Genomic DNA, 14,803 nt, shown 5'->3' on the forward strand with positions numbered 1-14,803 from the left:
AAATCAGAGCAGAGAAATAAATATGAATGAAAAATCTCTGTATCAAAAGGATGTAGACATATGAGCCCTTTGATTTCCCACATTTTTGGATCCTATAGCCGCAGTGACATCGCTTTACTCCTTATGCACACACCAGCCACCCTGGAGAAGCAAACAGCTTTACACGGGCACACAGCTTTGCTTGCTCAATGCGAGATTAAAATCCAACCAAAGAAAACAAGCCGGCCTGGAATCTTTGCTGGAAGTTATGGAGGGGAGCACAAAGAGAGCTTTCAGCTAATCAATCACTCCCTCTCTCTGCAAGGTTTACCGAAATATGACTATTTAATTGCCATGTGCAAGAGTTTACACTCTTTTTAAACATGAGAGTTTATCTGTAACTGAGAATATATTAATATTTTGCTATTGGAACATTATTGACACAATACCAAGCTCTGTTTTTTTTTAAACTTGGATAGAGGATAGAGTTTAAACCTGACCACTTACTATTCCCAACTTTTAGATGTAGCGTACAAACCCTGCCTCAAACAAGATGATCAAAGCCATATGTTGCAGATGGAAAACCATGTCACTCAATGCACTTTATGTTACCGAGTGAAAAAAACAGTGGGTCTGTTGTGAGCGCTAACTGGTATCGGACAAAGACTCTCACTGGAGGGAGAAAAGTCAGTGTCAAACTGTCAAGTCCAGAGTCTTGATTGCACAATACTCCCCTCAGACACGGACGCCTTGTCTGGAACATTCCAGAAAGTTCTCAGCCTCCCTCCCAGCTGATATGAATGAGTGCATTGACCTCTGAAATGGGACGCCGTCGCTCCCATCTTTGCCAAGCACCTACACTGCCCCGTCCATGTACACATACACTCCCACAGACCATGAATACCCGCTTTTAGCAAAGTTAGTAACCGACACACACGTGTCTAGTTACAAAGACAACACATCACACCACTTAGCCCTAAAAGGCAACAGAGAGTGCCAATGAACTTCAAGAACAATCGTTTGAAGGGCTTTTAGTTGCTGTGTAAAAGCTTAAAACCCAAGTTTGGAAAGAATATTTCTGCCTCTCTGTGTATCACTATCTGCAGTATTTATTTGACAGCTGATACTGAGTGATAGTGAGAAGGGGAAACATATGGAGAGGAAGGCTCGGAGTTAGGGAGATTGAATTAGAAACACAAACACAAGCTGAGTTCTTGTGGAGACATCACCGCTCACGCTAATCTCACAAAACAACCATGAAGGTCGTAAATTAAATGGAGTTTATACAACTCGCTTGTCGTCTCTTTACAATTTATTTTCATTTTTAATGTGTGTGTTTTAATGTGTCAGAAACAAACAGACAGACTGACAAAAAAAAAACCAACAAAACAGTACATGATGAGCCGAGAGAGAAATTTATCGCCCGTCTTTGACCATCTCGCTGTCACTCTCTCTCTGTTTTTCCATCCCTGTCTCAGGAAGTAAATGTCATATGGTGCTCAGCATGTTCCCTCTGCTCTTTCCAACTAAACATCAAACACATATCTCTGATCTGGGATATTGTCCAGGAAGACAGGCGCAGAATTTGCACGGATAGACTACTAGGCACACACACACACACACATAAAGGTTTGAACTGCAAGCTTACTAACAATAAAAACCCCATCTGTCTCTTGAGATGCTGGCCAAGAGGGCCTGATTCAAATGTGATATGATCAACTCAGACAACAGTGTACTCTCAGCGGTGTCAGTCACCCTTTTATACGAGATGCATCTCTTACACGACCATTTCGCTTCATGTGGTGAGCCTCTGTATACGTCTTGTGGGTGACGGAAGGGTGATGTGAGTGGAAGGGGACTGTGTTTCCAAGGCAACGGCCATTTCGACAGAGACTTAAGTTGATGGCATGAGCCATGACAAGTCAAAGGAATTCATTTAATGTGTGTATGCATGTTTGTATACGCATGTATGTGAAAGAGGGGGAAAGATTATATCTCTTCTGACAAGAGCAGCTGTTAAATGTGCTGAGAGTTAACCACACACGACTGATGGAAATCTATCAAACTAAGCCACACACAGCTGCCTTCCCTTTTTTATATAAGTCTGTTAACAACAGTAATTTGTTACTGCGGCTCCGTCAGCTGCATGAATACCACATACTTGTAATACCTTGTTTTAAATTATAGCCGCCTTTCCTTTCCTTTTTGATTGTCTTTCCATCAACCACTCTTGCCGTGGCACGAACAAATAGGCGTCTTTGTTTATCCTTTCACTGGAGATGTGCAACGATCAAAACAGCGGTATAATTTGCGACACTGAATCGAGCGGCGCTGATTTGCATTTTATTTCCAAATTTGTACGCTTTCTGAATGCCACTTAAACAAAACTGTCCTGTGTTTTTATTCCATAAATTCCATTATCTGATGGATTTATCCTGTGATGCACCTGGGGAAGAAAACACAGTAAGATGGCTAAGTACTGATCACAGATCAGCTATGATTAAAGCTAGATAGACACAAAACGAGGCTGCCATGTAGGCGATGGCACAAATTGCAGAGCCAGAATGGACGCACGCTTCGATCAGCTTTGATTTACAACACTTGGGTGGATATCTGTATTCACAAGCAGTCTGCAGAATGAGGTTTGTTAGGACATGTGCTATAACGCAACGCAGTGTGTGGAGCATGAACGCAAAGCCTCAATGTTGAATAATATTCAAAGGTTAGCTGCACAATACATTTCATAGACTTTCTTTCTGTCTCTGTCTCTCTCTATGTCACACACACTCACACTCACATGCATACACTCAAGGAAAAACAGGACAGAGAGGAGGACAATCCCTTCATCCTCCATCTACACCATCTGTGCCTCAGCCTTCAATTCCTCACACCAACACTTCACTTCCACCCCTCTGCTCATGTATCCCTCCACTCCTCCACAGGCTTCTTTACACCATCACTATGCCTTTGAGACTGAGGCTAAACTCTTCCGAGATTACTGCCTTTATTAAAAAAGATCAGCGTAATCCCCCGCTTTAATTCTGTTATACCCTCTCTGTCTCTCGCTGTACTGGCAGTGAGCTGGGATTGGCCGGTGAGCAAGGACTGCCAGAGGAATAGAGATGACGCTGCAGGAAGTGGAGACAGCTGGGTCTGGTCTGACTGCCAGTCTCCCAGATTAGTCAGAATGATAGAGCTTAGCACGGCGGATTCTTTGTGATTTTCCACCATGTATCATATAATCATGCAGTAAACACCAGCTCTTTACACTTTTTTATTATGCTCTTAAAATAATAATTCTCGTCATTGGGCAATGTTTGGTCTAACACAATATACATAACATACACTGGTACTATTTGCTGTTCAAATGCCCAGTGTGCAGCAGGGATATGATTTGGATTGAGAGGTCTGATCTGACCTGTTTTCACTGCAAACGTTGAATACAGCATCCATGAAGGATGAGAAAATACCAAACCATGAAAAGACAGAGACCAACAATGAATTGATTCAATAATATAAAATGCACTGTAATTTATATTAAATAAATAAAGTCTATCTATCTATCTATCTATCTATCTATCTATCTATCTATCTATCCATCCATCCATCCATCCATCCATCCATCCATCCATCCATCCATCCATCCAGCTATCCATCTATCTATCTATCTAAATTAAATTGTCTATAAACTATAAACAGACATTAATTAGCCACACAGTTGCACCGGGTAACACATTCCTTATGACGAAACAGCATTATAGTTTATTGTGAGTCGATACCATTCTGCTGCAATTAATACACACTAGTTGACTAATGTTTGTTCAAAGTGACCCCTTTTTTTTTTTTTTATAGATTCACATCTTCAGTAAGAATGAATGTTTTTGAGGCTGCCCACCACGGACAGGAGTGGGAAAGTTAGAAAGTATTGGAAGACAGAAAAACACATTCCTCTCCCTCTCTCTTTTATTGGACTCGTTGACAGTAAGAAGAATAGAGAGTAGCAGGCTCTATATCTTGCATGTCGCATGGGTGGTGAGGAAATTGAAACTTTTGTCAAGAGTTTCTTAAAGGCTAATCTCGAACCACTGGTCAACGAGCATCATACTTAAACTTCCACAGGAAATACTGATACTTTTATTCCACATCTCATTACCTCATGTATGAACTCTTTTGTTGTCATCATTTCCCACTCGAATAACTAACAGTAAACATGACTTTCACCTGCCGAAGCTGTGATTGGCTGCCATGACAACAATAATCTAATCATTTGAGCCTGATAAAGCTCCTGAATGAAAACAATGAGGAAGGTGAAGCGAAATGGAAGCAATTATTTCAAAACAATAAAAATAGTGTGTTGTAGCAATGTGTCATCGTGTCATTTTAATGATGAACAGAATCCAGCTGTGTTATATCCCATCGTAATAATATTATGATGTGCTGTTTGCAAATAACGTCTTCTGTGGTTTTTCTGAGCATATTTAGCTTCAAGATGGTTTTATCAAGCGCTTGGGATAAATGTTAGAATCCACCAAGGTTCTGAGCATCGCAGACAAAACACAGCATCTTTCTTCTTTTGTCGTGTCTCGGTAGCACAGTTACTAGAAATCAGAGGGAGGCTAATGTGAATCAGCTACTAGCTGTTTGATTAAACCACTATCCGCCCACTCATCCATCCCATGTCTTGATCTTCATTTGGCAAAGAGATACTGTTGAGGAAAATACAGCCCGAGTCAAAGAACATTTCCAAGACTGTCCATAGTGTAAAAAATATTCTGGTTGTTGCACTGAAAGCTTTGACCTCTTGACTGCACAGCTTGGTGGGATTTTTCTGAAGCATCTGGACTCCAGTGAGAGCAACCACACAAAAAATGAGCAGCAGGTCTGACACTTAACTGCTGTGGCACTTAACTTAACAGACGGGGCTGACTTGGCAGCACTCCTTTTTGCCACCTTAGGGTTTTCAAGTGGACAGACGCAGCTCACCTATGGCTGGCTCCACAGTGACATCTGATACACCAGAAGCAATTTGTTTACTTGAGCACTGATTGTGCCGTGCCCTCTCAGTTGCTTTGACCACACACACAGCCGAGCAGGGCCGATCATAATGTATTGACTTGTGTAAATCTATATACAGGAGTATATTTCCTCCTCCGTCTATGTGTTTGTCCATCTCTTCCCTTCGTCTCACCCACCTCCATTGTTCTGGCAGAGAGCCCTTTTTTGTTTTATCCAATGCTCTCTTGTTCACCCAGCCATCCTCTTCTCCCCATGGGATTATTCACGCTTGGCCTGGCTGCTCACACCTCTCTCTCACACCAAGCTGAGAGGCACAGATCCCAGTCATACACCGAGCTCCATCAAGACATCCAGGCCATGCAGAAAGGCCCTGTAACCGAAAAAAGGGATGTTAAAAAAACAACATTTTTATATCCCTTAGAAGTACAATGAATGGATGTACCAGGATAAAATCTGAATAAAATAAAGTTTAGTTACATTTACGTCTAAGGTACAATTAATCAAATTCAATTTTACCTTTATCTCGGGATGAATCCAATGAATCGTTTCTTTTCCTTTACCAAGAGGTTCACACTTTAACTGACGCTTCAACTTCATTGCTTACACTGCAAATGCGACTTGACACTTGAGGTCCAAAAACAACCGCAACTTTCTTTTTTCATACACAGTTAACTGCTTTCAGCGCTAGCACTTCAGCCAACACTTCAGCTGACATCATCTTTTAATTCCCAAACTTAAACTGACACTATTTTTTCAGCAATGCCACTTAAACTGACCCTTCAAGCTGAATTTATCACCTATAATTCGACTAAGTCCTCACCGAAACCCGCAGTGCTCACACTTAACTTAAAAACACATCCATTGTCCTCTGATGATTTATCCTTCTCGAGACCAAGGTCATCGTATCTACTTAATAACTTCCATTGCCCATCTTTCCATTCGTGTCAAGGCAGTCACCTGAAATGCTCGAGCTGAAGATGTAGTTAATCCTAATGTTGTGGGATTAAGATCTAAACAGCTGAGTCCTGACAGTTGTGAGTGATGTTCTGTGTGTTTGTTATTAACACAGCTCACCTCTGCTGTCCCCGAGGTGCTGATGACTTGTTGTTGCTTGACTGAACAAAGGGCCTCAACACTAATCTCATCAGCACTCGGTGATGATTCAGCAGTTAGTACCAGCTCATAGGCACGTATGAAACGTGCATAGACACAAACACAATCTCCGGTTTTGTGCAGTAAAAAACAAAGAAACATGTTATTGGATAAAGGTTGGATTTATTTTTCACCAAGTAACTTCACAAGAACAGAAAAGTAATTGTAGCCTTCAAGGAAAATAGACCTGGATTAAAAGCCTAGGTCACTCTGACAACTCTGGGGCAATGCTTCTTACTGGTAAAGTCTTTAAACAAGAAATCTTGGATGCACACCGCATTCCTTGGCAAAGCCTGCCAATATTTCTATTCGTGCGTGTGCATTTGACTCTCCCTCTGCCCATTCATTCTCCACTTTTTCCCTCCCTGCCCCTATTCAACACCAGCTCATACACTGAGGTGCCAGTGAGTGTATTGTCCCAGATATCTGCCTTCTGATCAGTAGTCCTGTCCTAGCTTGTACCAAGCTGATGTATAGCGCCTGATGGCCTGAGCTTTGCAGGGAGTAGCTGAAAAGGGCAGCTTGGGAGACAGAGAGCATTAGGAGTCCCTGGGATGCAGAATGGTAGATGGTTTTTGTCTACATGGAAATAACAGAATGATATGCAGTCTTTTTTCTGTTAAAGTCTTCTGCCCTCAGCGTGCTTGCATTGATATTTCGGTTTTCTCTTGCCTTTGTAAGACAGTTTTCAACTATGAGATCTGAATAAAAAATTTTTTGGAGGAATCTTTTAGTGGAGGTTTAGCCAGAGGTCAAAATCTAAAGAAAGGCAATCGATCTCTGTCTTTTTTTGTACAGAATCCTTTAGCACATTAATGAATATGGTGTAAACTTAAATCAATGCACTTACTTGACTGAGCTCTCTGCTGTGTGGATATATAGATGGTCAATGTTAAATCATATTTTCTATAGAAAGAGCAGTAAGTTGTAGTGTTTTGCTAAAAGGTAACATGCTCATCAATGCTAAATATGTTCACTGTTACAAGCATTTTGCCAGACAACAGTCTCCGACTGACTGTGCTGCACATTCAAATTCAGTATTTTCATAAAATGCATTGGACAGTCATAACATTACCGTATATTCTGCTTTATTAGTCACATAAACACCAGACACAATGGCTAGAGATGGATGAAAGTGGTTCATTTTTAGAAGAATGTCACAGAATTTTTGATTTTGGAATAGCTCAAATGATGTTCCATTATAGTTTATAAAAGCAGAAAATGCTAATCTGTGAAGGTCATCAGTCGTCCAGGCAATCATGTCCAGTTGCCCCAGATTTCACACAAAAATATCGTGCTACCACAAACATTCAATGTTTATTTTTTGAGAATCAGCCTCATTCTGTAAACTGGTCCAAGATGGTGCAAAATTATCCAGACTTCCTTCTTCTTAACAATGCACTATAAACAAACTTGCATGGCTTTCTATCTGTATTGTGCAGCCATTACTGACCATGCTTGGTGTTTATAGCAGCCAGATTTTTAAGTAATTAGCACAGTTAGTGTGAATTACTTTAGGTGATCGCTTCATAAGTCTTCATACCATAGCATGACTGAGTGGTGTCTGCGTGCAAGTGTGTGTGTGTGTGTGTGTGTTTGCCTGTGGCTTGTTCATGCAATAGGCAAATTAGAAATCAAATCAAACTGCAGAAAACAATTGCCATAGACTGAAACCCACGTGTGCACATCAATCACCCTACTTGTCCTGCAGGGTAATTATGCTGATCATGCACCACGGGTGCAATTATTTTAAAGTGAAACACTGAAGAGAGAAGGAGAGGAACAATGAAGAGAGAGAAATGAGACGTGGAAGGAAGAAAGAGAGAAAAAGGAAACAGAGGGAAAGAGAGACATGACATGCCAGGGAGAAAGGAGGAGGAGGAGGGGAAGACTGAGGCACGGCGAGCATTCAGATGTTTTGACACGCCGCAAATCGATTAAAGGCTGAATGCCAAACAGTGAATAGTGTTGCGTGGATCCAGCTTTGCAGCCATTAAAGGGACAGCTGATTCTCTGTGTTGGCAGGTCTAGGATCAGCATCACTGGAGGAGGAAATGACACACATGGTCCTGTCATAGATAATGTATTAGCAGAGTGCTGTGAGTGTATGTGCGTGTCCATAAACAGTGCATATGTGTGAGTTTGTGTAGCGCACAAGTGTGTGTTTGTACTTGTGCTGAGGAAGAGAATACAACCCATTAGTAGGTAATCTATTTATCTGAGCATGTTCATGGTTTCAGATCTATATGTATCCATATACATGAAGGACAGATGCATGTGTGCACATTTAAGTGCTGATAAGCGTAAAATTGTGTGTGTGTATGCATTAAAGGCTTATAAATTCATGTGCTTGTGCTTATGTTTTTTACACTTTTCATGCTGATAAAGTGTTTGATTATGCAACCATATGTTTGCATGTTTTTGTGTACGCTTGAATGAATGTATACTATCCAGATCTAGTGGCTTACACAGATGAGCGTTGACCTATGCACAATCTCAGTTTTTAAACCTCTAGTTTTACAGCAAATCACACACAACTACTTTTATTTAAATCGGTAGTGTGATTGTAAATGTCTCAGCTATGAAGCTCATTGTGTTGAGCCTGCAATTACAAACTGGAGGCCATAACTGTTGGGGGTGAATTCCAACACAAGGTTATTTCCCTAAACAGACCTGATGTCACCATAATGCCCTTTACAGATTGTTCACCAGATGTGCCTACAGCATTGTACAAACCCAAACATGATCTTGTTAGCTAAGCCAAAAACTGTCTGTGCATATCCATGGAAAATCTGAAAATAAACTGTAGCACCCATAAAACTCCCAAGTCCCAAGCAGGGAAGCGCTCTATCGTGAAATCACCCAGGCTAATTTATACGAGGGCAGCTAATGAACATTTGGCCATGGTGTTTGACTCAATAAAATGATTGCGCAACCAGCAAATGCATCGTTGCAGCTCGGCCCTTTCTTTTTCTTTTTCTCTCATGTTTCTCTTCAGCTCGCTGCCTCTCCTCTAATCATAAACAGACACAGACACATTCCTGTAAAAATGAAGGTTTCAGGAATGTAATCATACAGCAGCACTGTGAGCTGCTGCAGCCAACTGACGCTGAGGTCTGAAGTCTTATTTTTCCACCATGAGACACAGCTGGACTTTCTGCGGTGCATTTTTTTTTAGGCACAAGAATAAATAGCAGCCCACATTTGACTAAAATAACAATGGAAATCAACTTTACCAGTTTATTTGTCACTAACACACAGGTGGGAGAAAAAAGATCCTTTCGCTGAGCACATTGTGACCTAGTTCCATTTCCATCAGTGGCTCCACACAAGTGGGTTATAATACCTGAAAGAATAAAGCTCCCTTTGATGTTGTCCTTGCACTGGGTTTCATTTGAGTGGCCTACTTTGACGTTACTTAATTATCAGTTCTCATGTTCTTCAAATTGATCTCATTTGTTTGTTTGTCTGTTTGTTTGTTTGTGTCTGTGTTCCACCTCAGATTCCTCGGTGGCATATAGACTTGGAGCCCTGGGCCAGTGAGAATCATTCTCTGGAGGATGAAGCTAAAAGGTTCCTCGACTACATCACAACACCACAGGTGAGTAACAATTGTTTGACTTCATACTTGTATCTTAAGTTCCTGTTGTGTATAACAGTGATTGGACATACTGTTTTAATTGCATTTCTTCAAATATCGAGGTACATACTTGTACTCTCATACTATTTTTTTTGCTTCCACTCTCCTTCAGTTCAGTGAAAAATATTGCATGTTTATCTGTTTATCTGACAGCTATATGTATGCCAGCAGTTTCAAATAGCTCCACTAACATTAGTCATTAATAATCAAGTAATTCAATTATTTATGATAACACTCACAGATAGAGTTTTCTAGTAATTCTTCCATGTGCAAGCATTTTCAATGCAACGCAACATACATAAAAGTAAAGTAGTTAGTAATTATTAAAACTGCAACTTAAAATGTTTTATACGTACACCTTTCCTGTGTATATATAAAGCAAATGAGGTGTTAAATATTAAGTCAGAGATACTGGCAGGCCAGTTTAAAGAGGGTCAGGCTAACTGTTTCCCCTTTGTTTCCATTTTTATGCAAAAATAAAAGCTAAGCTTATCACCGACTGGTTCTAGCTCTATATTCTATGTACATAGCATTTTCATCTAACTCTCAGCCAAAGGGCAAATAAGTTTACTTCCCAAAATGGTGAAATATATCTAATATAATAGCAACTATTCGTCAAATGTATTTTCATGTACCCAAATACAGTACAACGATCGGGTACAGTACAATCTGATATGGAAGATTTACAGAGAAGATATAAAGATGCAGCACTACTTCTCTGCAAAATGTACTCTTTACTCTATACAAACATTATTGTTTTTAGACATGGGCTGTAAATTTAGTTAATCATCAGTTGTATCCTACAAGTGCCCGATTGCTCAGTTTTTACCTTGTTCCTCTATCGTTACCTCTTTATTTTGTTTGTTTTCCTGTGTTTCTTATCTGATATATTGGCTGTACTTGCTCTGCAAACTATGTCCCATCAGGGAACATCATAAACTAGAGATTAACTAAACATTGTAACCAGATACATAACTAAAACATTAAGACAGAAGTAGTTTGAAGACAAGAAATTGGAGCAGTTGTTGCTGTTGAACGCCAGGCGGTGCATTACTTTGACAGGTCTTTATTGTTTTGAGTGAGCCTGCATCTATCAGCCCATGACTGAGATCCACTGGCACCTCTTTCACATTCAGCTCAGCCAGAGATTATTTGTCTTGCTCGACAGCACACCCATAATTCATTACTCTATTGATTACCATACAGATGGAACTCACAGCCCTATCTATTCATACTTAATCAATGAGATGTTGTGGTTTTTGTTTGTTGTTTATGTCAGTATTAAATTACTACAAATCGATTCAAATGTTTTGCATCATAATTTGAGAAATATCAGGGGATGGAGAAATCCTGCGACCTTATTGTGGCGAAAATGCAAAGACACAGTTTGCACTGTCCAAAACAAAGACAAAGATATTTTTTGTATTACATGTGCTGCATTTTTTTATTGTAATGAAAATTGGCATGGGGATGAATCGGTAACTTATCTTTTTCCCTCACACTCAATATAGTAAGAAAACAGAGAACTCCACTCCAGATGAATAAACACTCTTCAATATCTTTCACAAAGCAGACATTCAGCTCATAATGAATTAGCCTCAGAATGTGTGTGTGTGTGTGTGCGTGTCTGTGTGTACTTGTGTGTTCAGCCATTTGTGTGTGTGAAATGAAGAGACAGGGACAGGAACAGAGAGAAAGACATTCTAAGTGAGTGTGTGTGTGTGTGTAAGTATAAGTTTGTGGGAAGCTGTCCATCATACACAGTGACAGGCGAGGGTGGGGGGAGTTGGCGGGAGCACAGCGACGTCCTCAGCTGTGATGCTGACTGACACGGTGCCTGGTGGAGCTGTTACCCAGAGAGATGGCCTGCGACAAAACTGTTCAATCAATAGCAGTCAGTGTATCTTGCATGTATGCACGCACCGACGCACACACACACACACACACACACACACACACACACACACACAGAAGAAGAAGTGTTTCTCTAAAAGTACAACGGCGTGAAATGTACCGTAGGATCATTTTTTTCTGATTAGCATAATAAGTATGAGTAGTTACTGTTCATTTATTATAATGTATTGCTCAATGAAAACATTCTTTCAGGTCAATTTTTACAGCTCGGTATTCAGTGTAACACTGTGTTCAGCAGTGAGCAGTTCAATGCCACTGATAAGCCCCGCAGATGTGAGGTGGCAAAATAATCAAGAGTGATTTTGCATTTCATTGCACATTGTACATCATACGCTGATGAACGCTTTCAGCTGGGACACATTAGCAATGGCTGGTGCAATGAACCGTGCACCAAATTCATTCAAATAGATTACTGCACCATCCACACGCACAATGCAACTCTTGTGCTTTTTTGTACACCGGGTGACTTATTTTCCTCTTGATGCACTCAACTCAGCTGCCTGTGAAAAAAAAAAAAAAGAAGCCAATTGAGGTGGCTCTGGGGCGCCTTCCTCTGAAGGTTTTTCAGACACATCAAACTTGTAGGAGACCTCCGGGTAGATCGAAGATCTATAGGTAGAACGTGCAGTGCGCTGTATAGATTGTAAAGTTTGTGATGTGTGTGATATCTGGGCAAAATGAATAAAAGTGACTTGACTTTGTGATGACCATATCATATATAAGACTCGAACGCCTCAGGATACCCCAAGAGGAGCTGAGGAGAGGGACGTCTGGATTACCTTGCGGCAGAAAATGGATGGATGGATGGATGGATGGATGGATGGATGGATGGATGGATGGATGGATGGATGGATGGATGGATGGATGGATGGACGGATGGATGGATGGTTTATGTATTGTCACAGCAAGGCAGTCATGCCTAAGAGGTCCTTTTGAAACTCACTTCACAAAGGTGTTGGTCTGAGAATGAAAACATGCACAATGAACAGTTTAAAATGTCAAGTCTAAGCAATAATAGATATGATTTTATTTTAAGAGGCTGAGATACAACACTCATCTCTCCCTCCCGCTCCCTCGTTTCTCCATTCTTCACTTCACTGCTTTTATTACACATTTACGCAGCTATAAAACATTTTGCTCCGGGTTCATTTCAATTTACGTGTACGTTTTTGACTAGATAATAACAGTGTTGCCGTACAGGAACACACACAAACACATTTATTTACATGCTTTCTCGTTTACACTTGAATTCAGTACAGTAGAGCTGCAGATTTATGTCTGGCCCAATCTTGTTCTGTCCTCTGAATCTCTGCAGCAGATGGAGCTTTAAGAACCCAGACAGCAAACATTTGAGCAGCCAACCGCTCCTGTGCTAAAGCTTAGTCACTTGTAAAAAACTGCAGAGGCACTGCACAAAAACAACACGCTGACATGTATACATGTGTTTACCGTGTGCGCGTGCACTGTTTATGCAGGGGGGGAAACAGTCTGGATCTGTAAGATAATATAATTTCAAAGCTGGGAGGTAATGAAAAATTCAGGGTGATAACTTGGTTCATGTTTAGTTTTCAGTTAAAAAGCTTTTTTATTGCAGATTCACTAGAATTAAGAGACCTGAATACATTCTATCCAATATCTTAATTAACTGTAGTTTAGTCGTGAAACAGTTTTCTCTCCTTGTAAGTGGTTGAATTGTATACAAGGATACTGATACAGGACCACACAGCATTTGGTTACTGAATTGAAAAAAAGTATATAAAGTAAAAATACTGTTTTTATCATCTTTCTTTCATTTCCCTGTTCTCTCGCTCTACCTTTGTAGAGACTTGGCAGTGTTGGCCCATGCTGTGCATCATGATGAATTGCATGCATATCGTAGTTCAACACTGAGGCCCAGACACATGCTAGCTCAGGGTCAAATTCGGTAGCAGTTTCCAGTGATTTATAGATTTGTGTTCAAATATTTTGAGAAAAAAATAAAATAATAATTCATCGCATCAAGATGGTTCAGAGAGTGTCAGCCAAGCTGCCACTCCTGAAGCACTCGATTTACAGCCACATCTGTAAACCCACTCCTTCGATACCTGTTTAGACTAATGCTGCTGAAGACAAACGCACTGACTGAAAACTTAACTATAGAGCAAAATTTGTCTGAAGCTTAAGGACACAAACTCTCCTGTTTAGAGGAAATGATTCATACATAGCACATGTGTGGTCTTGACTATATACAGAATAGTTTTAACAGGTGCTAAGACTGCTTACTGATTTAGACTACCGGGATAAGGCATGATATATGCCTTCAGGAGTATTGTGTTAACTCTGTAGAAAGTCAAAAGTCAATAAAACTCATTCCTGTGGTGGAATGTGGAGATGGTACATCATATTGACAATACAGGGCTCCTAGTTTGAGCCAGGAAAGCTATCATAACTCTGCTCTGGTCCTGGCTGTTATAATATGTGCATATTTTTATGTGTCCAGGTGTCGTGTGCGTCGTTGGCCGGCGAGGAAGGCGCTCAGCACGGGACAAAGGGAGCCTGGGCTGCGTGTCTGGACCCCAAATACAGCCTGAGCCACAGAATCCAAAGCAAACACTGCAGGGTTTACTCTTTTGGGTACGTACAAACAAACTCTCATTTCCACCTTTCAGAGAATACATTAATTCCCTAGTTGGACTCTTTACCTTCATCATCACATCAAACATTAACCTTTATTAGACACAAATCTAACCCTAATTGTGATCACTACATGCAAAAATCTGCAGCCTGTCCATAAGTTTTGAGACAAGCTGTCATTAACAGCATCTGTAGAACAACAGGGTTGTTCACAACATTAATTTTCAAACAGCCAGTGAGTTATCTGCAGATGAGACAGTTATTCAGAGCATCTGGTTCTGTGACAGCCTGTGATATATCTAGTCATAATTGCCACTGTTGTTGCTTCACCCATGACAATTTAGATTGAGGAGAGATTTTTTTTCTTTCACAGTTTCATCAAAGAAAGAAGGCTATTTTCCACACAATAGCGGAGGAGGACTATCTCGGTCTCTACGTCCCCTGTTAGCCTTGTTCTTCAATGTCTTCCCACTTCATTGTCTAATTGGT

The 14,803-nt window shown here is 40.6% G+C and overlaps 1 protein-coding gene across 1 annotated transcript in view; it reads left to right on the forward strand.

Annotated features, from left to right (window-relative positions):
* The window catches only part of mettl24 (methyltransferase like 24), a 33,965-nt gene that overhangs the window by 7,959 nt on the left and 11,203 nt on the right, over positions 1-14,803 (forward strand). The window contains exons 2-3 of the mRNA XM_010734711.3: positions 9,650-9,748; positions 14,181-14,314. Coding sequence (XP_010733013.3) covers positions 9,650-9,748; positions 14,181-14,314 — 233 coding nt within the window. The remainder of the gene's footprint in view (positions 1-9,649; positions 9,749-14,180; positions 14,315-14,803) is intronic.

Source organism: Larimichthys crocea, chromosome XI, assembly GCF_000972845.2.
Source record: "Larimichthys crocea isolate SSNF chromosome XI, L_crocea_2.0, whole genome shotgun sequence".
In the NCBI taxonomy this organism is placed as follows: domain Eukaryota; kingdom Metazoa; phylum Chordata; class Actinopteri; family Sciaenidae; genus Larimichthys; species Larimichthys crocea.